Here is a 24167-nt window from a genome sequence, read left to right as displayed (position 1 = left end):
ATTGGGTGCAAAGATATTTATCATTTTATTTTATAATTTTTGCATTGTGATTTAAAGTAATTAAGGGGAAAAAAATTCTTATGATACAATAAAAAAAAATCATTTATGGATACATGTATAATTAAATATTGTATTTTATATATATATATATTTTTGCATTACAGGCTAATGTTAGTTCTGTGAAATATACTTGTCTGTCATGAAAAAAATATTGTTTTTTGCATTACAGGCTAATGTTAGTTGTGTAAAATATACTTGTCTGTCATGAAATGACTGCACATTTATTGACCGGTTTCTACCTTTTTTTTTTTTGGCAAGGAGTTTGTTTGAGAGGCACATTTTGGTTGAAGAAATCTCTAAAACTATTGGATGAAATAATACAGCTTAAAATGAACCTTTTCTTGTATACAAACATGTGACACTTACATTAAGAAATGTCTTTTAATTACATTAACCAGACATTAAATTAAATTCATTTAAAAAAATAATATTTTCATTTCAAACATTGTAAAAAAAAAAAAAATACAAACATAAATGCATTTTAGTTTCAATCCTGTCACTGGAATAGAGTGTGTGTGAGACATTTGTTTAGTTGAAAAGATGAAAAACCTTATTGTCCTTTAACAACTTATTCTTAAAATTATGTAGTTTTACCACATTATTTTATTTCAGCCCACATGCAACTCCTCCATTGGGCTTAGCTGCTTTTTTCCTTCCTCTTCCGGCTGCACCACCACTGGTTGTGGTTTTCACACGTCGTTTCCTGCGGGAAGATGCATTCTGGCCCTGTTTGGCCGTACTGAAAGTAATGCACTGAGAGTCCAGGAAGTCTAGTAGTTTAGCAGCACCTAACCTGATGCCCGCTGCTTTCAAGCTGGACCGCAGCTCCGCCAGGGAGAGAGGCTGGTACTGCAGCACTCGTGCGTACAGCTTGGGGTCGGATAGGATGAACTGACGAACTGCAAGGAGTTTGTCCTTCTCACACACAACAGCCTGAGATGCCGTGATGCCCTCAGTGTCCGAGTCGTCGTCTTCTGACACACACAGCTCTGGGTTCGACCTGGGAAGAAGAAATGGGTTGAACTACGGTTCCTTACAGTATTAATTATGTATCTAGTCGTGTAAGAGCTGTACCTGTCAGACTCTGCAGTGGAGGATGTATCTGAGTTTTGAGAGGCTGATAAAAGCTCATCTTCTTCACTTGGCTGCAGTTTCACAGGTGAGACAGCAGGGGGTGCTGTAGGCTGCTTAAAGGAGAGTGGAGCAGACTGGGAGTTAGAGGCATTCGGTGGGCGTTGGGGTCCAGAGGTCTCCTCCTCTGACTCGGAGCTCTGCAGCTGGTGGGTGTATTGATGGATCTCTTTCAGCTTCAGAACCATCTGCTTCTTGGGCAGCGGACGCACGCCGAACCTGGACAAAAAAATAAATACATTTCGCAGCTATGTGTTACTAAATGGGTTTCTTTGGCTTTGTGACGCCAGAGTTACACAACATTTACACATCTGGATTTGATTCTCATTTGCATGTTGAATACTGTGAATGCTTAAACGTTATGTAAGGTTAATTTGGTCTAAACTTATTTCATAATACCCCACTGTCAATGTAAGGGAGTATTAGATGGAGAAAAATATTTTGATTATAAGATATATGTATATTAAGTACTAAATATTTTAACTTCTGCAGAATAATTCGAAAAAAAAAAACATGATGCTTAATGCCTACAGCAGAAAACAGCCAGGCCTAAGGGATCAAAAATAAATGACTTGCTTTGCTACTGAACTCCCCGAGGAGAACTAACTTCATACATGCACTAAAAATGAATCTGTGGCCAGTTAGTTAAAAGTCACTGAAAGGTAGTTTTTAGATAGTTTGCTGGTTTGTTATTGTGATATGCAATGGCATTAATAAATGTTTTAAACATATTATAATACCTATATCTTCTTTTTATGCTCACCTGTTGAGTCTGTTTTTGAGCTCTGGTGTGTCCATATCGGAAAAGCCTGGCATGGGAGTGATGGGCACCAGCGGTCCTTTATTCCTCTTTCTGCAAGCAACTGTGCAGAAAGTTAAATCTGATTTTAAGAAGGTTTTCTAAATCAAAAAGCTCTTTCTAAATGCAATGCATAGTTCATTATCTAGAGTTCCAGGCTCCTGGTAAACATAATTAACATACCAAGGAGGACAACTTGTCTTACCTGGAGTCTTTAGTTCGGCAACTCTCTTGGCAGAGGGAGCTGTCAATCTCTGAGAAAGAGGAAGGGAAGCCACCTCCTCTTCTTCCCAATCATGCCACGTGTCAGGATCAGGCAGACTGTGATTAAATGGACCTGGACTTGGATCCGGAGTTTTGGTACAAGCTCCAGAATCAAGATGAGACCTGGACATTGGTCCCTTACCTTCGAGACCCGGTGGACTGACTGTACCTCCACTGCTGTCAAGCCGTAGACTAAAGCAGGGCTTCTGGTTTCCAACTCCTCCATCCAAACCCCAGGAGTCATCAAACGCTATAGGAGGCTCGTCCATGCCACAAAATGAGTCTCCTGCAACGTCCACCACTTCGTCGACACTTTGATTTGGTTTCTCTTCTCCCACTTTTCCAGACCCATCCATATCGTTGAATGAGTTTCCCGCAATATCCACCACTTCGTCAACACTTTGATTTGGATTCTCTTCTCCCGCTCTTCTTCCAGGCTCATCCATGTCACTAAATGAGTTTCTCGCAATATCCACCACTTCGTCAACACTTTGATTCGGATTCTCTTCTCCCGATCTTCCTGACCCATCCATATCACTGAATGAGTTTCCCGCAACATCCACCAATTCTTCATTACTTTGATTTGGATTCTCTCCCAATTCCATTCGCTCTACCCCATCGTTCTCTCTCTTTTTCCATCTTTCTGGATGACTGTAGCTTTGAGAGTTCGGGGACGGACTGGAGCATCCCTGCTCAAGAGAGCTACCCTGCTTCTTCTCAGGTGTCTTACTAGGGGAAGAAGAACTCAGCTGCAGAGACACTAAGCCAATTTTTCCCTGACTACTGAAGAATCTAGAATTACCTCTACTATCCCTGAGCCGAACATCACAGTCATCAACCACAGGGGAGCCAAACAGGATCTGACGTTGTAAGGAAGAGTCTGAATGGAGAGGAGTGCTACTGGAGGGCTTGGAGACACCCTGGGTTGGATGTCCCATGATGCTGCCAATGTGGGAGCCATCAGAAACATCTGTAGAAGGAACCTGAGACAGTCTTAGATGGTGAAGCGGTCTCTGATAACCTGGAGAGCGATCTGTATCAGTGCTATGACATTCTTTAAAGGGACTCAGATCTGATTTGGGCAATTCAGACAAAGGTACCGGCTTCTCTTTTATGCAGCTGCTGCTTGAAGAATCAAAGCTAGCAGGTTTAAAACCACCCGAGACAGAGGAAGAGGAAGAAGAGGACGATGATTTGGGGAAGAGCTGGGTTCGGCGCATGCTGATGCAGGTCTGGGAAGAGCTACAGCGTGTGGATGGTACCGGAGTGGCTGGAATCAGCCAGGAAACCTCAGCAGAGCCATCAAACACGCTTTCATTCGCAATCCCAGGGCTACAGTGCTCTGATCGGTCAGATCTGGCTTCTGTATCAGTCGACACCTGCTTGGAAGCATCTACCCGTTTGCCGGCATGGGCTTGGGATCCAGATTCTTTGAAACTGTTCTCGGTGACTTTGCAAACATAGCTTGTGGACGTCTGAAGAGGTTCTGAGGGAGATTCGAAAGGAGACCGAGGAGTCAAAGCACATTTAGTAGTAGGAGCATTTAGGTAGCAGTATTGATGCATTTGTTTACATGAATCTGAGAGAACAATGAGCTCAACCCGTTTACTTTGAGATTCTGGAGGGGAAGCGGGGTTCTTGATTTCCTGGCATACTGAATTGTCTTTAGTTAGTGGAGATTTATCTGTATGTTCACCCTCATGAGGAACAGGAGACAATCCAGGTAAGGGGAAGTTAGTCTCATCTGACACATCTGAGCTTGGTGGAGGGCTTATAGACAGGTCGATCACCTCACTAACACATGAAGGGTGAAACGGGGCGGGTGTGTTTTGCTGTACTGTGTGCGATGGCTTGTAACGTTGTTGCTGAGAGCAGGATGCTGGCGTCTGTGATGGTTCCATGTATTCCCCTACAGACTGGGAGAATAAACAGTCATAGCTGTTATCTAGACTGGCATCCGAGTCTCTGTTTTCATCTAATTCTTGAATCAAGCAAACTCTCTCGGTCTCTGAATTGGGGTTTTTAAGGGTTTCTTCCATTGGACTTGTTACCATGGCAGCCTCCATCCCATCCACGCCTTGTTTGTTACTATGGCAACTGCCGGCAGATTTCTCTGAGAGGGATTCTGTCTCGTTCCTGTCTTCTGTCTCATCCTTCTTCTCATTTCTGAGGGATGTATTTGCATCTCCCTCCTCTTCTTCGGTCTCGGTCGTAGCCTCCAACATCGTCTCTATCTTCCTTTGTGTCGCTGCAAACTCATAGATCTCGTCAAGCTCTTCCTCATCCACCCGGTCCTCTTTTTCTCCATCTTCTTTCTCTTGCTCCTCTTCCAGGTCTCTTTCCTCTCCGGCAGTCTCTTTAAAATCATCCTCTTCTTCACTGTCCTCGTGCTGCCACATTGATTGGAGGAGCTCCAAGAAATTTTTTTCTGCCAAGTTCTGGTCTTCCTGGTCCCCGAGATGAGGCTGGGGTGCTGGAAAAATGCCTTCAGATTCCTCTCTTGTGTTTTCCCCCACACCTCCAGAATATTCCTCACACTGCTGCTGCAGCTCAGCCAAACAAAACCTGAAATATAACACATATTAACTACCTTAGAATCAATTTATATCTAGGGAGGGTTGGGAAATAGGGATGTAACGGTACCAAAACATGACGGTTCAGTACGTACCACTGTTTTGACGTCACAGTTCGGTATGGTTTCAGTAGAGCGGGGGAAAAAAACTAAACATAAAATTGCTTCTTTTTTTTATTAAACAGTGGTTTACTAAACAAATTGCTCTTTAAATAAATTAAATTATAATCAATTTTCTTATGAATAAAAATCTACCTCAGGTTATGCTCTAAACTATAGGGAGCCCTTTTACATTACTAAGGTTGCTACAGAGCCCAAGCTTAAATTCGGTTATTTATTTTGAAATATAATCAAGACTCAACTTTAAAAAAAAAAAAAAAAAGTATGCAATCATGTAAATGGCCTATAATTCAGTTTGCAAATTAACTTTAAGTTTGCAAATTAACTTTAAAATAAAATAAAAAAATGAATTGATTTGTTGCTGAAATATATTAATTTACACAGTGGCTGTCCTAACTTGTTTCTTAACAGATTAATTTAAACATACATTAAATATTGAAGACATCACTAACAGGTAACTAAAATATAATAAGTATAAAGTCTTAATATTTCGCGAATTTTCTTCTATAGACTTAATTTCTCTTGCAAGCTAACAAGCTGTGGACACTGATGACTTTCCTGAGGTAAATGAAATGTATGTGACATTTTTTCTTTTACAAGCTGTTTTATTGACATCTTTCAGCTGAAACACTAATTGAGCGATTACATGAAATGTTTATTCATGTTTATTTCACATTAAAACTAGTAGTAAAGAAGGGATGTCAAGCCACATCAAAGAGTGCCAAAACGACATTTAATGTTTGAATTTCATGAAAGAATTGACATAATTTGAAAGATGAGACTTTGTTTCTTATTAAAAGTAACAATACAATGAAGTTCCACTCGTGCAAGGCTGAATATTTTTTTGTGAATGTACAAATGTATGTAACACCTCTATTGGGAAATAATTGTAATATTTGAAGCACATCATAAGAATCATCACACTGACCTATCGGCAAGCTCCTGTATGTGGGGTAGCAGTGTGTGTGTCAGAGGACAGTGGGCTGTGTAAAGATACTGCAGGAGGGCCAGTACTGCCTCCCCAAGCACATTACCCAACAACACCCTCTGAGAGACAGGCATACCCTCCTCCTGAACACCAAAACCTGAGTCATGAACCTTCAAACACATGGTAACCGCTTGGTTATTCATCTGCACTTCTTGATTATTAGTTTATGCTTGTGGCATCAGCGATAGAGATACACTTACCATGTTGGCCAGCAGGGGGCATCGTGTGTACAGCATAAACGAGTGCGTGAAGAAAACGTCCCCACTGTCCACCTGTAACTGCACATCACTGAGTTGAGGGTTGTTCACCATGCTGCTCAGATCTGATGCTAGCTTTGAAACGTACACCTGAAAAACACAAAAATGAAACTTTGGTTGTTCATTCCAATTCATTCATATCCAATCACAAGTGAGTACAGACGGATACAACTAAAGGAAATTCTTACTGAGGTTTCCTTGGCCGTCGTCTTGTCATTTGTCTCTGGAACAAAACCACTTGAGGGAAGTTCATTCACTGCATTGTCTTTAACTAAAGAACATGGGACAGTGTGAGCCTGATACTAAAAAAATGAGGTCTTCTTGTGACAGACTATCAGTATTACCTGACTTGTAATGTGTTGTGTATCCATACTGGGTGAGGGTCATGCCTTCCTCTGCAAGCTCCATCAGGTCCTGCAGAGCCTGGGAGCCTGGTGTACCCGAACAGGGGGTGAGAGGACGGGTAGTCTGGTGTTGAGCTGGGCTCGGATCCGAAAGCTTTTCCTGGACTGAATCAACCTCATCTGGAAATTTCTTGACTGGAGTTACTTCAAGAGACGTGACCTTTTCTCTCTGAAGTAATAATGTAAAAAGACTAAGCATCACAACAGATTTAACTTCTATTCAGTGAGAAATACAAACTTTCTATTCATCGAAGAATTCTGACAAATAAAAAGTATCACAGTTTTTTAAAATTTAAAATTTTTTTAAACATATTTTCAAATAAAAAAAGTTATTGTAAATTGTAATAATATTTTACAATTATTACTTTTTTGATTAAATAAACACAGCCTTGGTAAGCATAAGTAACTTCTTTGTTAAAGTATTTTCTGACAAAATAATTTTTGATGGACCCAATCGAAAACATTGTCAGGAAAAGTAAAAATCCAAAATACTGGCCCAATTGGACCAGCAGAAAAAAAATCCTTACTGTTGTGGCCTATAAGATATATCTAAAGCCGGGTGCACACTTTACGATTAGTAAAACTTTAAGTACACTTAATGATTAGTACTACATTATAAAGTGCAGCAATGTGATTTTATGTTTTGATTAAAATCAAATTTTTACAGTTGCTACATTTAAAAAAAAAAAAAAAAAAAAAGTAATATTTGTTGTATAATATTGTGCTGTGTTTTATTGTGCAGAATAAGACAAAGTGAATCTCACCTCCGGTGCAACGCATGGCTGTATGAAGTTGCTTAGTTCTGAGGTGTAAAACTCTGAAACTGCATCTGGTCCTCCTCCATGAAGAGCACTTTTGACCCAGAGGGGGGCTTGAGGATGAAGAGGGAGCGCGGAGGGGGAAAGAGTGGGTGTTGGCGGAGAGGGGGGTCTGGAACGGAGCAGGAGTGACGAAACACGCTCCTGCAGACGGTTCAGTGCTGTCTGAGCGTCCAGGATGAGGAGAAGTGGTGGGTGGACAGGAGACGCTCCCTTCCTTCTCTTCCCACGGCCCTTGCCTGAAAGAGAACATGTGTAATAACCTGCAATTGCACTGAATATGTTTAACTGACAAAGGTGAGTTCACCTGCTCCAGGTTTCCACTGTAAGACAGGAGCCAGTATCTCCCTCTCCTCTTCCATTTCCTGCTCGAGTAAAGAGCGGGACAGAGCCAGCGCCACCATTGTGTCCTCGTCCAACTTCTGGGCTTTCCTCCTGGTCCTCTTTTTTACAGGCATGCCATCCCTCCTAGTTATCGTACCACTACCTAGTTGCTGTCTGCAGAGAGAAGGAACATGCAAAACTAATTCATCTACTGGTGCCGGTTTTTAAATAAGCATCCACAAATAACCAGTGATTAAATTATTTTAAAAAGTCATATATATCTATTTTTAATAACTATATGTTTTACTTTTCTTCTTCATTTTTGGCATATTTTTTAACCATGTTTTCTTGGCAGTTAAGCACATTTTCCTCCCTATTTATATTTACTGTCTGTAATGCAAACTGATATTTTACTTGAGAATCTATGATTTTTGACAATGTTTTAAAATTAAATCAGCATAAGGTGCAAAAAAGCACTGTGCTGTATATATACTTTCCAATTACTGTAATCAAAATTAGTTTTTTTTTTTGCATTACAGTAATAAAAGGTGAAGATAAAAATCTGCGTAACAGTCAAGAAAATGTCACATTGATTAAAAAAAAACAAAGTTCTGCATGCTTTTTGTTATTTTTTGAAGTAAAAAAATTAAGAACATGCATACATATAAAACTAAAGTATATAAATTCAAGTATATATAAATATATACATAAGTGTGTATATATGCACACATCTAAGTATATATATAAAAAAAAATAATTAAATCTAATAAAAAGGTAATAAGTGGCTGGCTTACGATTGGTCGGTGGTGTAGTCGCACGCTGTCTCAGCAGCCTGTCTCCTCAGAGCCTGGAGAAGATCATTAGGTTTCACACCCATATCAGTCGAGCAACGCTTTAGGTGGACAGACCGGCTTTTTTCTGATTTAAAACTCTTTCCACAAATGGGACACTCTGGGACCCGTGGTCTGGGGTGGGACTGATGGGATGCTGAAGGAGCGCTGCTCTCGCTTGCATCTAAACATCTACAAAGCATGAGTACGAGACAGATGTCAGATGTGAAACTCATCCCGTCTGTGTGGAATATGAATGATACCTCATAATGCAGTGTACACAGTGGTGATAAGGCACCTGTTGATGTGCTGAGTGCGCAGCGGAGGGCTCATGGCTGACAGATCTTTCTGACAGAGCTGGCAGAAGAACAATCCTTCATCTTCCACGTCTCTGGAGGACTGAGCCTCACGATCCAACGCCTGCTGGAGCTGGAGAGCCAGGGCCTCGTCACTGCTCACATCTTCTGTAGAACACACACAAACACACACTTTTCGACTTTCACTGATGCCATAAAAGCACAAGAGTCCTGGAGTTATACTTTAACAATGCATACTTTGTAATGAAAAAATCAGAACAATACAATATATATAAACATAGATACATTTTTATATATAACGTATTGAACTTTTTATTTACAATATTAATTAGAAATGTATGTTTACCTGTGAGCTGGGTCCCAGCAGTGGGGAGATGGTTTCCATCAGACTCTGTGCTTGTGGGTCGCTCAGTCTCTGCATGCAGGAGTCTCTCTGGACTGGCTCTCTTAAACCGCTGCATTCTCCGGATCACTGCATCTTTGGCTCTCCCTGTGCCAGATTCTTCAGGATCGGGCTGAGACACATCACCAGACCCTGCAGACTGAGTCCTGCCATTGATCGCACGCTTTATTTCAGTCTTGGTAACATCCCTATCAGTCTTCTTCCTCCTCTTAGGGGGGTTTCTTCTAGAGGAGGGGGAGGATGGCTGCTCATCCCTGGTGGTTGGTCTCTTTTCATCTCCAGATCCTCCTGCTCCTTTCTTCTTCACTCTTTTGAGCAGACGAGAGCAGAGGTCGGTGAAGTCTTGGTCCGAGTCGTCCATGATGAGCCAATCGCACACATGATCTGTCACAAGTGTCAGTTCTTACATGGATCCATATTTACGGATCATTAAACGTCATTTGTATTTTAATATTGTGGATAACATGCACGATACAAGCTTATCTGTCCGAACGCATTTCATAGACACTCGTGAAAAACATCATATTTACCTTTGTTTACATTTCACTCTGCTACTATTCGAACGTAATTGTATCGGTTAACGTACTTGTATTACCATTTATTCCATAACAACTTGAACACAGAACGTTAGCAATACGCACTTCATTATATGTCTGTAAAACAGATGATTTAATGTCACAAAACGACGGGTTTTTGATAAAAATGTCCCGCAGCGGCGGCTACTCGTTCAAAATTCTGTCCCGCCAGCCGCCGCCGTCTACTTCCGGTGACGTCCTGTACGCGGTGACGCAATGACGATTGCGAAACATCTCCGAGTCATGTGACTGAACTTACGAAATGGCGAAATTGCTAAAAAAAATCTGGTAAATTACATTACATATAGCGAATAACTAGTTTAAGTATTTATACATTTTTGATAGCAATTAAATAAGCCAAAGGACGCTACAACCTGACTTGCTCAAAGTAGCTTTAGCATATAATAATAACAGAATACACATGATTTTAATCTGTTGCACACAGTTTATTTAACAATATGGTATATAAGTAAGAAATAAGTTTTTTTTTGTTTCAACCAGTTTATACAGTGATTCCATTCTTTCTTCCTTATATTTATAGTACTTTGCTTAATAGCTTGCATGATTTACATAAAGGGAAAAAGTAGAGCCCCTGTTCAAGTTTGTGTGAGAGGAATGAGGGTCAATAGCAGAATCCATTCTGGGTTTCCAACAAGCAGTCAACCAGTGATCACCCATTCCCTCCCGCTCAGCTTAGGGGCCCCCCTCTGTCCCTCTTTCTCTCTAGCGCTCTTTTTATTTATATATCTGTATGACAAAATTAGGACAAAAAGCAACAATATTCTACATCTGCAAGACAGAACCTCTGGGTCCAGGCCAGTGAGATGTTGTAAATGTCCTCTTGGGGTTGGTGCTGTATTGTCTGAGTGATGCATATGTGTATCTGTGTGTGTGTGTGTCTGCATACATGCGTATGCACAGTTCCTATCAATACAAACAAATAGTTCTCCTCATACAAACTTCACAATGAGAAAAGGAGGAAACGTCTCCGAATGCATGTCTGAAAAAATGGTACAACACTAGAATACAATCGCATGAAAGGATGAAAGACAGAGCAGAGAAACCCTGACCCAAATTATTTTACAGTCTTCCAACACGAAAATGCTGCAAAGTTAGATAAGGTATAAAACAAAAGGTATGAATAATATAATGAAGTTTTTTAATTTTCTTAAAAAAAGAAAAGAAAAAAGAAAGAAAAGGCATGAAACCAGACCGCCCTCCCCTGAAACCAAAACCAAAATTTAAAACAAAACATTGACCACACAAAGGTCTTAACTGAACAAAAAATATATTCTTTGTGATTTATATTTCTTTTAATCGACAATTTTCAAATCCCTCTTAAAAGGAAGCAATCAGTCTTTTTGTTTTTAGGAAACATCAACATTCCCTGTTCCTTGTCGACATAAATTTCTTTTTTTTCCAACATACATTTCTTCAAACTTTTTACATGTCAGTACAAAAAATTTTGAGAATATTAGAGAAAAACCAACGGAGCCACAAAAAAGAGGAACGGGGAGACTGTGGTGGGTGGAGTCTCCCAGTTAACGCTACAATCCCTCCACAAATTTCTCCAGCGTGTCTCCCGTTGTGTCTCCCACCATGCCTAAGTCACTGGGCAGCCCTTGGCGGTTGAGCGTATTAAGTTGTGGGAGCATGGCACTCTGCTCAGGTGTGCCCAGGTGCGCCTGCTCCATGGAGCCAGGCATGGGCGTCGTCAGACCAGGGTGTGGTGATCCTGTGTGCTGCGGCGAAGGCTGCGGCTGAACCTGCGGGGAGGGACTGGAATGTGGAGGATGCTGCCGCGACGGAGGTCTGGGTGACTGTACGGGGGCCGGCGAGCACACCTGATTACTGAGTGCATTAGCCATGGGTTGGCCGGGGAGGTGCACGCCTTGTGGCTGGCTGGAAAGGAGGTGAGTTTGTGGGCTCATGGGACTCGGTTGCGCCGGCGAGCCCATTGGAGGCTTGAGGACGACCTGCTGCTGCTGCTGGAGCATGCGTTGGTGCAGGAGGTTGGATGTGGCATCCATTCCCATCCCGCCCTGCCCCATCTGGGCCATAGGGGGCAGCTGTCCCATGGGTCCGCCTGTTGCCTGCATGGCCAACTGTTGCTGCTGCTGCTGCTGCTGCATCCGGAGTTGCGTGTAGTTGGTAGCAGTCCCTTGTGCCTGTGGGAACTGGCCATGTGCCTGCGGCATCACTCCCTGCTGCTGCTGCTGCTGCTGCCGCAAAAGCTGACGGCGGTACAACTCCTGCAGCTGCGGGTTGTTGGCGTGCACAGGGTTCATGAGCTGCCCCTGCACTCCAAGAGCTGCCATGCCCTGTGGAGCAGGCTGCTGTGCTTGCTGCTGCGGCGCCATGCCGGGTCGCGGCACCGCCTGCATTGCTGCCATGTTCTGCGCTGCATGCATGCCTTGTTGCGCTTGTTGCTGCTGCGGCTGGTTGGCGTGGTACTTGGCGGTCCTCTGTTTGATGAAGGCGGCCATGAGTTGCGGGTTCGATTTGAGGATGTTCAACACCTGCTGCTGTTGTTGGGGCGAGCTGGGCGACTTGAGGGTGAGTAACAGGTCTTGCAAGGCATTGGGGGCGATGGCTCCGGGTCTCTGGGGTGCTTGCGGTCGTGGACCTTGCGTGGGCACCATCATGCGTGGCTGTGCAGCTTGCTGGGCCATCGTGGGCCTCTGCATAGGCATGGTCTGTGGTGTGGTCTGGGGCGGAGCAACCTGCTGCTGAGCCGCTTGCATGCCTGGCTGAGGACCTCCAGTCCACTGTCCTTGCGGGATTTGCGGCATGACCTGTTGCCCGCGTGGCCCAACATGCTGCATGGGCGGTTGCATCGGGCCTGGCATGCGTGGCTGCTGGTGGTTCATGGGAAGGCCATTCATGGTCATGCGATAGTTCTGTTGGTGCTGAGCCTGCGCGACCATCTCTATGTGCCGTGCCATTTTGACCGCCATAGGCGGAGGCTGTTGCTGAGGAGGCTGTTGTGCCAGTGGCTGCTGCTGCTGCTGCTGCTGGGGAGGTTGTGGGAGTGGAGACTGCTGCTGGTGTAGCGGGGAAGCCTGTGGGCCTGATTTGCCCTGTGAAGCTTGAGGAGGGGGTTGTCCGTTGCGGGGAGCATTGGGATAAGCCGGGGACATGACACCCGCATTGGGAGTCGTTGGCTGGTTGGATAGCGGTTGCGGCGTTTGAGGGGTTTTGGGTTGCTGATGTGAGGTGGGCGTGCTGGGGGCTGTTGATGCAGGCGGCGAGGGTAGGCTCTGAGGCATGGCTCGGCCCTGCATAGTAGCCATGCGTCTGCGCATCATCTGCGCCTGCTGGAGCCTGTGCTGCAGCTGCTGCTGACGCAGTTTGTGCTTGATGTTGAGGCAGAAGGGCACGGGGCACTTGTTCTCTTGACAGTGCTTGGCATGATAGCAGCAGAGCGCAATGAGCTGCTTGCACACCGGACAGCCACCGTTTGTCTTGCGTTTGCAGCCCTTGGTGTGCTGCACCACACGCTTCATCTTCTGGCAAGACGGCAGGGAGCAGTTGGCATTGCGGCACTGGCAGGCATGCACCAGAGACTGAATGCAACGCTGGATGCTTAGACGCCGACTCTCCTGTGGACTCTTGGAGGCCTCGCCGCTTTGACTGTTGTCATCGTCCAGACCCAGACCCCACTTAACCATCTGGTGCTCGTGGCCCTTAGTGTTGTAGCAACTAATGCACAAGTCAAAGTCCTGAGGAAAGATGAGGATAGAGTGATTAAGCAAGGGATGACAGGAAGTCTCGTTATGAAAAGACAAGAAATGGTTATGATGCATCAACAACAAGTGGACAAAACATGAAAGATGTGTTTAAGCTACTAGTAGAATAGCTGTTACTAAAAGATCCCACGGCTTCCCAAGTTTCATAATCCCAAAGGTTTACTTTTCTTATGCACAAACGCAGAAACACACCCACATCTACAACTGATCGTAAAGGACAGCTGTAACATGTTACAGGAGCCTCTGGATCTTACCTCGCAGACAGTACAGTGCCAGCGTGTCTCGACATGGTGTTTACATTCATTGCAGGTGTAGACAAAGCGATCCTGGCCCTGGTTGTGCAATTCCACCAGCATGCACATGGTGCTCCATTTGCAGCGCCGCAAAGAGCTGAACTCCCAGTGCTTATCCCGTGCTAACGTCAAGAAGGCGTCCCTTCCGTCCATCAGGTCGCAGGTCAAAAGGGGATCGGGGTCAACAATGGGTAGTAATGAGTTGACCATGGGCCCAGAGTGCAGATGGATTATAAAAAACACCTGGGAGAACATGTAGGACAAGGTAAGAGGTTTCTCAAGATCCCCCCCCCCCCAAAAAAAAAAACCTGGCTTATATATGCATATCAAAATCTGACATGCAAAACAGTAAAACTTTCAAGTTAAACAATGTACATGACTCATGCAATGCCTTTGAGAGCAGTTTTATGATCAGATGAAGAACATATAAGAGACCTCTTTGTGTTTCTCCATTGTGGCGTAGAGTTTCTGAGAAAGATCACTGGCTACATTCGGCATCCCAGGTTTCTTTTTATTAGCTCGGCTCACGCTGCTTTTATTCTTATTTGTTTTCTTGTTGTTCTTCTTCTTTGCATTCTTACTGTCCCCTGGCGTGCCCTGTTAGAAAGAATAAAAGAGTCTATAAAAAGTGTTTGCAGTTTGTAAAAGATGTAAATTAATCTACAGAATATCAAATAAAATGAACCCTATGCAGAGTACCCTAAAATTTTCACCTCTGGAGTTTCACAAGCTGCCGTGTTTTCTTCTTTTTTCCTCTCCTCTTCCTCCTGTTCCAACTCCTTGATGCTCTCCTCCAACACATTGGGCCAAAAATCACCCTCAAAATATGGAAGCTCGTTTGCACTTGTCAAACGGTCCTCAGTTGCTTGCTTAAAGATGTCCTATTAAACACAGACACATTGTATTTATACCATATAACCGTGTACTTGATAGCATACACACAGTCAAAACAAAGTTAAGATCACATGGTCCCTGCTATACCTTGTAGTCATGCAGTATCCGCTCAGCAAATGCCTTGTCCAGCATTTTACGGTACCACTCCTGCAGGCGCTTGGGTTTTGGGATTTTCTGGTCAGCAGGGTGACAGTGGAAGATATAGTCATCACCTTCGCTAGGTGGACACGCCCAGATGTGTGCCGTAACATATCTGCAGTGGAAATGTTCAAAGTTTAGGGCATGAACGGGAACTGGATTTGTCAGCCTCAAGGAAGATTTATATGGTGAAACCTACCCAAGCTTCTTGACGTATTCCAAATAGCCGATGAGGATTTCGTGATAGACTGCTGTTCTCAGCATGCGAGGTCTGAAGAAGTGAATACTATCGAGGTACGATATGTATACCCGTCTAGATAGGTACAAAAAAACAAAGAATCTTTTACCTTAATTGCATGCTGAGTATTAAGTGCATTGGTGAATATGTCTGTTGTGTCTCTAAAGAACTATAGTAAGAGTTTACCTGGTGTTAGGGAAAGGGCTTTCAGAGCCGTACTCTTGCACGTGCATGCCGAAGAAACACACGTCCACTCCGTCAATCTCCTCAAAGGCGAAAAGTGCTTTGGTTCTGTAGGGGAAGCTCTCGGGCATCTCTCCTGTATCTACAAACCTGAAATGAAGCAGGGGATTAACTCACCTTTACCTGTTCAAAGAACAAACACTAGCACACCATAGGATTACCATCAGTGTTTTGTTTGATGAAGCATTACTGAAATGGGTGAAACTCTGATCAGGAAAACGATCAGGCAAACCAGTTGATTTATTGGTTCTGCATCCAAACTTGCCCTCTGAAGATTTAGTTTACTGGAAAAATAAAAGGTAAGCATGGAGGTTACATTTACCTGGCCTTCATGCCAGGTTTGACCTCCACCGTTTTGTCTGAACTGGCTACGACTCGCACGAACACCTCTCCAGCTTCCGGATGGTTCTGTCTCTTCAAGTACTTGTTCACCCGATCCTCTATGTACGTGCCTAACCGCGTCGCCTGCAACCCTGGATCGAAGACAACAGCATTAAACACTTGTAAAGGGATAGTTTTTAATGAAAGCTGATATTTTTATTGAAAGCTGAGAGATTTCACTGAAAAGAATTGTAAACAGAAGCAAGCACTTTTGAGATCTTTGCATATGTGTTGATCAGTGTCTGTATGTGAATAAAAGCCTGAACTATATCTGCTCATCATATCAAGTGATCATGTCTCTTCAGAAGACTTGGATTGAAGCACTCAAATCACATGGATAACATTTACGGTGTCTTTAGGAGCTTTTTTGAATTGTCAAATTTTTGGTTGCATAGACTTTAAGTAGCTGGGTTTCCATCCAAAGTCACAAATTTGTCAAATTGGAATATCGCATAAAACATTTGCGATAAGCACCGTTACCATCCAACGAGTTAAAGAGAACAAAATTGCAACTTCCTGATAAACTGGCACTAAATGTCACTAAGAAGGAGAAGCCACTGAATATTATAATTTCCTATATATTAAATTACTTGCACCTCAGAATGAAATTTGGTGTTTCTACCATTCGTTTCCGATGCAATACTCCAAAATGCACATAAAAATAGGGTGATGGAAACAGCTAATGAAGGGACAGAAATCTCCCAGGTTTCATTAAAAATACCTTAATTTGTGTTTCAAAGATGAACAGAAGTCCTACAGGTTTGAAACGACATGAGGAAGAGTAAATGACCATGCGTTTAACATTAATGCACCACAAGAACAATCCTATTACTCACTTTTTGCCGAAAACTTGTTCTCTTTTTTCGTCTTCCCACTCTTTTTCAAACAGTTATCACAGATGAAACTGCAGAGAGAATTGCTCATTTAGTGTTGACTTGCCACATCGCATCCAGAATCGATATCAGAGCAACACTGTTCACTCTGAGGTGTTTTCAAACTCACCCAGAAGGCCAGATAACCTCATAATGCAGGACACAGATCTGATGCATCTTGCGCCCACAGTCTTTACATTCAACAAACCTGAGAAGAGGAGAATTGATTAATGGGGGATGCAACCGTTTCTTGAGCTTTGTATTCTTGCAGCTTTTATTTTAGCAAGTGTCTGAATGTGTAGTCACTAACTGCAAAAGCAGGTAGTTAACAGGAAATACATCATTCAACTTATTTTCCTCCAGTTCTTACGCATTTGCAAGCAGGCCAATGCAATTGCGCCTTTGTAGGAGGTGTGGATTTGGACAACTTTTGGACAATACTGATGCTTACAGACTGTAGAGTTGTGCTCGTGTGGTGGGAGTGTCTCTATGCCCTATGTTGTTGGCAGCAGGGGGCGCCAGTGAGCAGAAGCCATGTGGTGTAATGAGTCCAGAGCAGATAAATGTATAAGCCAATACTGACCAATACAGCCCTAATATTAATGCATGTGCTACTTGATTGCCTCAGGGAATTCTGGGAAATTAAGTGGAGCATTTACTTACGGCTCAGGATCTAACGTATCATTCTTCTTCCTTTCAAACTGGTCTTTAGAGATCATGCTGCATACAAAGAAGATCCACAATCAGGTTTGTTGAACATTTAAAACATTAAAAATTATTCAGTTTATTATGGAATAGAGAAAATGAATAATTCGGAATTATTTTGAACTAAAGTGATGAAATCTCCACAACCGGCCTTGAATATAACCGCAAAAAGGTGAACAATCACTCACGTCTGGGGCTGAGCTGGATCATCTCCTAGCGTCACACTGTCTCCCTGAATCTCATTGAAGCACTTCTCGCAGAAATGATACCTGTATACACACAAAGTTATGAATCACTTCAAGAAATATGTAGAGCAGCACATGCGCACAAGACTGACTTTATTATTTATTAATCCAAAAAGAATAACAAATCTGTCTAATGATTATAATGTCATTTGACGCTGTAGAATATCACAATGTGAATGGCTTCCTAGAGTTCAACAAAAAACTATAAAGTAATATTTGCTGAAAATTTACTCACCTTCAGGTCATCCAAGATGAATATGAGTTTGTTTATTTATTGAAACAGATTTGGAGAAATGTAGCATTACATCACTTGCTCACCAGTGGATCCTCTGCAGTGAATGGGTGCCGTCAGAATGAGAGTCCAAACAGCTGATAAAAACATCACAATAATCCACAAGTAATCCTCCAGTCCATCAGTTAAGGTCTCATAAGCTGTGTTTTTTCTAAGAAACAAATCCATCATTAAGGCGTTTTAACTTTAAAGCGTAATTTCAGGCCAAAATACGAGTCAATAATCCATAAAAATGCTTTCTTCAGTGAAAAAGTCCATCCACCGTTGTCTCTCACATCAAAATATTTGTTTAGAACAGTTTTGGACAGTTTTTTTTCATGCTTGATATGTGCATATTTCTCTCCTGATTCAGACAAGACGTCTTTTTCACAGGAGAAAGCAATATTATAAATAGAGCACTCTTTATTTTAGCAGGAAACAATGGTTTGAAGTTTAAAAAGCCTCAATTATGGATTTGTTTCTTATAAATGCATCTTTTCACTTCACAAGATGTTAACTGAAGGACTGGAGTGGTGTGGATTACTTGTGGATTATTGTGATGTTTTTATCCACGGTTTAGACTCTTATTCTGACGGCACCCATTCACTGCATAGGATCCATTAGTGAGCAAGTGTAATGCTACATTATTACAAACCTGATGAAGAACCAAACTCAACAACATCTTAAATGGCCTGAGGGTGAGTAATTGTTCAGTAAATTTTAATTCATAGTTGAACTAGTCCTTTAATACAAAAATGTACTAAGATAACTGGGAAGGAGGAGAAATCTGGCAAAATGCTTGCAAAAACAGAGACTGTATTCAGTGTCAGCAGAGGATGTGAGTGTAGGAGCGAGGTTCAGAGGTTCTGCAGTGACGTGCTCTGTGCTGCAGGGGGTGCAAGGGACGCCTGTTATGAGTAAGCAGGCAATTCGCAGCAAAAAAAATAATACATGTGCCAGTGCAAATATTACAACTGCCAATAAATTAGGACTGGCTGGAGAATTAAAGCAGTGTAACCATGAAGAAAGAGAAAGGGGGAGGGGTTGTGATCAAGCAGTCTTGTGTTTAGAAAAAACATGAACAGGCCTGAGAGCAAACTATGCTAGTGTACACATAGCCACACGGGGAGGTTTAATGTCAAGGTCTGATTTGCCAAATGTGCGTCAAAACCACACACGGCTGAACTAACTACACCACATGACAGAGAGCACGTCGACTTTAACCTGAGTGTCCTCTTTAACGTTTTCTTAGGCCAGGGGTTCTCAAAGTCTACATTCAAAGAGCCAAATCTGAATTTTCATCAGTGTCAAAGATCCGGACCAGAACAATTGGTTTTTACAGAACTTGTTTTTAATAAACGTACATAATATGCATTACAAATAAACAGTAATTTAAAAAAATAAAAAATAAATAAAGTGCCCTTTGCATTCAAAATACATTAATAATAAGTGCAAAAGTGGCAAAACAATTAATTGAAGTGTCAGCAATAGAGGTCGACCGATAAGGGGTTTTCTCTGGACGATGCTGATATTTAGAAATCAGGGCAGCTGATATATGATGCTGATTTTTTTTTTTTTTTTTTGCCCGATATGTTTGGCCAATTTTCTTCTTTTTTTTTTTTGTTTCCTTTATCTAATAAAAGAGAGTTTGAGTAAATGATTATTGCAGGGTACATGATAGTAATAGTTAGTAGTAGTAGTAGTAGTAGCCTAATTCATAGTAATAAAATTTAAGCACCTTCTCAAAACAGTTCTGAAGCATGCTTTTTGTTTATGTTTCCCACAGACTGCAAATGCAAATTCATTCTCTGCCAGCAGGAGGCGCTGCTGGAGCGGGAGATATATAGCGGTTTCCCCGGTAACGGCTGTAATCAAATAAGCCCAGTTCTTTTTAAAGATACATTCATATAAAAACACCCTCGCTGCATTTTAATTTTACACTTCATTTATTAATTTTGGAAAATCTATTTGTGGTGGTCAGTTCTGAATTGTGACGATCCGCCACAAATAACTCAATGTATGGGAACACTGGACACTGCTAGAAGTCAAATGGCCATAATCTAAGTGATAACAAAAATTGAAAAAAAAAATAAAATAATAATAATAATTACTCATATTAGCATGAAATGTCGCCTGATTATGTCAAGACTGTCATGAAGGAAAAGTTTCAATATCTCGCCTTCGCTTTCATTTCGGACCATCTCCAAAGAAATAAATAACATGAGTTTGTCAAAGTAGGAAATATAATTAGTGCTCATGAATATTAAATGGAGGCGGGTCCGGGTCCTCACCTGTTCTGATAACTGTAATAAGTGCCGTCTCGGGGTATTGTACACAGTTGCTTGCCGTAACAACACAGCGTCTGAGGAGAAAACTCATACTGTGGGAGGAAAGAAGAAAAGAGTTCAGACACATGACCAGAAAACTCTGTTTATGTCTAGGTTTTGTGTGCGGACGACCGGGAATTGAATAATAAAAACACAGGAGCTTCTTTAATGGTAGTACTGAAGATGACAATACCGTTGTATTCTCATTATTTTAAATAAACTAAATATTACATCTGCATTATCTGAATGTGTGAAGTGCTCGAACATGCTTAAAAATTACGCACATCGAGAAATCAGATGATATTTTGAAGTCTATGTAAATCCATATATTTTGCCATCTGACATTTATTATTGAATGATATGTTTATTTTCATGTTACTGCTGATTATTTTGATTAGTTATAATAGTTGTGGAGAAATATTATTGTACAATCATTTAATATATATTTAATATAACATTATTATCATGTCCAACAATTAAACAATAATATATTTAATACACTTATTCACCATTATTATTATTATTATTAGTGTTGTTGTTGTGTAAATTGTAGTCAAGCAATTAAACAATAATATATTTAACATACACCTATTTGCATATCATTGTTATTATTTCTGTTTTAGAGTGATATTATTGTAAAAACTTTCATTACAGAAGAATATATAGAATATGCATATATTTGCACATTATTATTATTATTTGTGGCAATATTATTGTACAACCATTTATTATACAGTTATTATTATTATAAGCTATGTGGAATGATGACAACAGAACCTGTATTGAAAGTCAGTTGCTCTCACCTTCCTCCCGCAGCAGTAACCGAGGCTCTGCATGACGGGGTCGATCTCCTGCTCGAACACCTCGGCCAGTTTGGAGCAGTACTTGTACACGCGCGACGTCTTCCTGTTGTACAACCACGCGTTGTTGAACATCAACCACATGTCGTCCACGTACTGCCACGGCTCCTGATACTGACCCGTGTCCAGTTTGCGCTTGATAGTGGACAAGTCTATGGGGTTCTTCACGATATCGAAGTAGTCCTGAAGATAGAAGAAGAAACACCTTCGAAGTCCAGTCAAACGTGTACTCACACAGTTTTCACATTTCTAAAAATGATTCAATGAAGATATAGGCGTGTGAGACTCACAGGGATGCCAAGAAGCATAGGGTCCACAGGCTGCCGGAAGGGTAGAGACTCCGGATCCTGTCTGTACAGAGACTCCAGAGTGGGCATCAATGCCTGCCGCAACTCTTCTGGCTTAAAGACTGAGAAGAGAGAGAGCAGGAAACAAAAGATTAATGAAAGCGACAGAAATAGAAAGACTACGAACACAGAAATGTAGAACAAACAGAAAAGAAATATCCGTTCATACTTTTCCTGCGAGACTGGGGCGGTGAAGAGGATGTTGTGCCATTCGTCCGGCTTTCATCTTCCTCTTTGGTCTCTGTCTTCAAGTCTGTCTTCTTGTCCTCGGTCTCCATTGGCTCCTGCTTAGCCTCCAACCCCTCCTGCTCCTCCTTTTTGACCAATAGGGAGCCTGTGTCGTCCTCCATCTGACAAAGGCAGAACAACCATGAAAGATAAATCTGGGTTGGTAAGATTTCTGATGTATATAAATACAGTAAAAACAATAATATTGTGAAACTGAATTACTTAAGTAAGCATTTCCTATTTTCATATTTTTTAATTAGTGCTGTCAAAAGATTAATTACATCCAAAATAAATAGATTCATTTTTTTTTTTATTTAACAATTTATTTTTTATTTTTTGGCATGTATATGTTTTTTATATATTTGTTGTTTTTATATTTAATTTTTTATTTTTAATTTTTTAAATATGTATATATTTTCAATATATATACTGTATTTATTATACACAGTACACACATATATAACAAAACCTTTTATTTTGTATGATCGTTTGACAGCACTAATTTTAATATGTAATTTATTCTGGTGATGCGAAGCTGAATTTTCAGCATCATCACTCCAGTCTTCAGTGTCACTTGATCCTTCAGAAATCATTCTAATATTCTGATTTGATGGTGTTGAAAACATATGCAAAACACACCTCCATCTTGGGCTCCGTTTTGATGCCTATGTCGTATTCTTGCTCTTCTGTTTTAGTGTCACTGGGCAGTACGTCAGGCACGGCATGCTGGGAGTGCAGCTCGGCGCTGGCTGCTGATGCTGGGGTGGGCACACGGTTGTCACCGCTCTGAAAGACAAAGTAAGCTGAGCAATTATGGTGCAATTTTTTGGAAAGATGGCACTGTTTGGTTCGACAACAACACTGTAGCTTTGTTCCAAATCCTAGTGAGTTTCCCTGGAAGAATAAAACGGATTACCATTAACAAATACTGCCGCCTACTGGTATGGAGGAGTTTTCTATCCCAGACGCAAAACATGCGTGCTAGTCGGCTGTAGTCTTTGCATCGTGTTCAAGCACAAACCTCTGGCCCAGATGCAGGTGGCACGAGGTGACACCACAGTCAGATTTGGTTTCCACTAGTTCTTTGATGTTGGTTTGGCATGTCTGGGCTTCATGATATAGCGTTTAGGCCAAAATCAGGCCGCAGTTCACATATTCAACCTAGAATGCAATGCAATTTGACTAGGGATGACTATAAACGCTATTCTGATAAAATAATAATTTAAAAAATGAATATTTGTGTTTTCTATGTACATTTAAGCTTAGTGTAGAACCGTGATATTGGCTTTGCAACATGCTATTTTCAAACACTACTGTTGTCAATTGTGAAGTCTCTTTGTGTGTTCCTTCTAGGTCTACATGATAAATTGAAATGAAACCAAAATCGCAATATGTGGAATTATTAAATCACAAAGGCTGCGACTTAATTAAATAAATCAGCTGTGTGTTTCAGAGTGAAGTGTGGCACAGTGTTCATTAATGAAAATAGTAATATTAGTAATTTTATTTAGTAGCAGTAGTAGTAGTAATAATATTACATGTTTATTTAGTAGTAGTAATATTATTTAGATATATATAATAGTAATATAAAATATAATACATACTTTTTTACTAAATATAAATATATTATTCAGTAATATTGTTACTATTACTAAATATAAATTACTTAGGTACTTTACTAAATATATATTATAACAATATTTAGTAATATTATTCAATATTACTATTTTTACTTAGTAGTAGTAGTTGTAGTAGTAGTAATAATAATAATAATAATAACAACAACAATAATTATTATAAGGTAAGGGTTATTTTAATTATTTAATACTATTATTTAGTAGTAGTAGTAGTAATATTAATAATAATAATAATAACAATAATAATTACTATTATTATTAATATTATTAGGTTAGGGCTATTTTAATTATTTAATACCATTATTTAGTAGTAGTAGTAGTAATATTAATAATAATAATAATAATAATAACAATAATAATTACTATTATTATTAATATTATTAGGTTAGGGCTATTTTAATTATTTAATACCATTATTTAGTAGTAGTAGTAGTAGTAGTAGTAGTAGTAGTAATAATAATAGTAATAATAGTAATAATAACATTATTATTATGTTAGGGTTATTTTATAGACATATTGGTTTATATTACCAATAATTTGTATAAACTATGCCACAAACCAGGACTCTCCAAAAGCAATATTTTTTTATTATTTTACAGTGAAATATTACAATAGTAAAATTACTTATTTTAATATTTTTATTTAATAATAATAATAATAATAAACAAATAAATAATTTATTATTATTAGAACTAATATTAGTAGTAGTAGTAGTAGTAATATTATTAGGTTAGGGTTATTTTATAGTCATACTGGAATATAATCACAATATTTTTGTCCAAACTTTGCAACAAACCTAGACTTTTATTTTACAGTGAATAGTTTTGGTACAGTAGTAGCAGCAGCAGCAACAACAAAATAAAAATAATAATAATTA

General features: G+C 40.6%; 2 protein-coding genes across 10 annotated transcripts in view; both read right to left on the bottom strand.

Moving 5' to 3' along the window:
* Positions 1–280: 280 nt before the first annotated feature.
* LOC109088892 (structure-specific endonuclease subunit SLX4-like) lies at positions 281–10099 on the bottom strand. Of its 4 annotated transcripts, none has more exons than XM_042749857.1 (14): positions 9231–10099; positions 8866–9031; positions 8532–8759; positions 7721–7911; positions 7360–7652; positions 6536–6764; positions 6380–6462; positions 6135–6281; positions 5875–6044; positions 2771–4819; positions 2196–2680; positions 1955–2054; positions 1135–1410; positions 281–1060 (listed from the first exon to the last, which is right to left on the bottom strand). In XM_042749857.1, the coding sequence occupies exons 1-14, from the start codon at positions 9646–9648 to the stop codon at positions 664–666; spliced, it is 5232 nt and encodes a 1743-aa protein (XP_042605791.1). In that variant the 5' UTR covers positions 9649–10099; the 3' UTR covers positions 281–663. The 4 variants fall into 4 exon arrangements, with proteins under 4 accessions (XP_042605791.1, XP_042605789.1, XP_042605788.1 ...); XM_042749855.1 differs by having other exon boundaries at positions 2196–4819; positions 9231–9671; positions 9818–10099; XM_042749854.1 differs by having other exon boundaries at positions 2196–4819.
* Positions 10100–10287: 188 nt separating this feature from the next.
* LOC109088893 (CREB-binding protein-like) overlaps positions 10288–24167 on the bottom strand; it is a 49205-nt gene continuing 35325 nt past the window's right edge. For all 6 annotated transcript variants that reach the window (XM_042749848.1, XM_042749853.1, XM_042749849.1 and 3 more), the window contains 17 exons: positions 22293–22439; positions 21595–21775; positions 21369–21487; positions 21022–21261; positions 20183–20271; positions 17564–17644; positions 17334–17390; positions 16801–16878; positions 16635–16702; positions 15740–15890; positions 15361–15507; positions 15136–15249; positions 14886–15051; positions 14618–14785; positions 14340–14501; positions 13866–14147; positions 10288–13584 (listed from right to left, as the gene is read on the bottom strand). In XM_042749848.1, the coding sequence (XP_042605782.1) occupies positions 11410–13584; positions 13866–14147; positions 14340–14501; positions 14618–14785; positions 14886–15051; positions 15136–15249; positions 15361–15507; positions 15740–15890; positions 16635–16702; positions 16801–16878; positions 17334–17390; positions 17564–17644; positions 20183–20271; positions 21022–21261; positions 21369–21487; positions 21595–21775; positions 22293–22439 (4425 nt within the window). In that variant the 3' untranslated portion in view covers positions 10288–11409. The remainder of the gene's footprint in view (positions 13585–13865; positions 14148–14339; positions 14502–14617; positions 14786–14885; positions 15052–15135; positions 15250–15360; positions 15508–15739; positions 15891–16634; positions 16703–16800; positions 16879–17333; positions 17391–17563; positions 17645–20182; positions 20272–21021; positions 21262–21368; positions 21488–21594; positions 21776–22292; positions 22440–24167) is intronic.

This window comes from Cyprinus carpio, chromosome B22, assembly GCF_018340385.1.
Source record: "Cyprinus carpio isolate SPL01 chromosome B22, ASM1834038v1, whole genome shotgun sequence".
NCBI classification, from domain to species: Eukaryota; Metazoa; Chordata; class Actinopteri; order Cypriniformes; family Cyprinidae; genus Cyprinus; species Cyprinus carpio.
The sequence above is the reverse complement of the archived record's forward strand: the minus strand, read 5'-3'. Positions and strand labels throughout refer to the sequence as shown.

Excerpts from the sequence above, each read along its gene's own strand:
- LOC109088892 (XM_042749854.1), bottom strand. The coding sequence starts at position 9,648 with ATGGACGACTCGGACCAAGACTTCACCGACCTCTGCTCTCGTCTGCTC. Across the intron at positions 6,463-6,535 it reads CACAACACATTACAAGTCAG|TTAAAGACAATGCAGTGAAT; the intron begins GTAATACTGATA and ends CATGTTCTTTAG. Across the intron at positions 6,045-6,134 it reads GCCCCCTGCTGGCCAACATG|GTTCATGACTCAGGTTTTGG; the intron begins GTAAGTGTATCT and ends ATGTGTTTGAAG.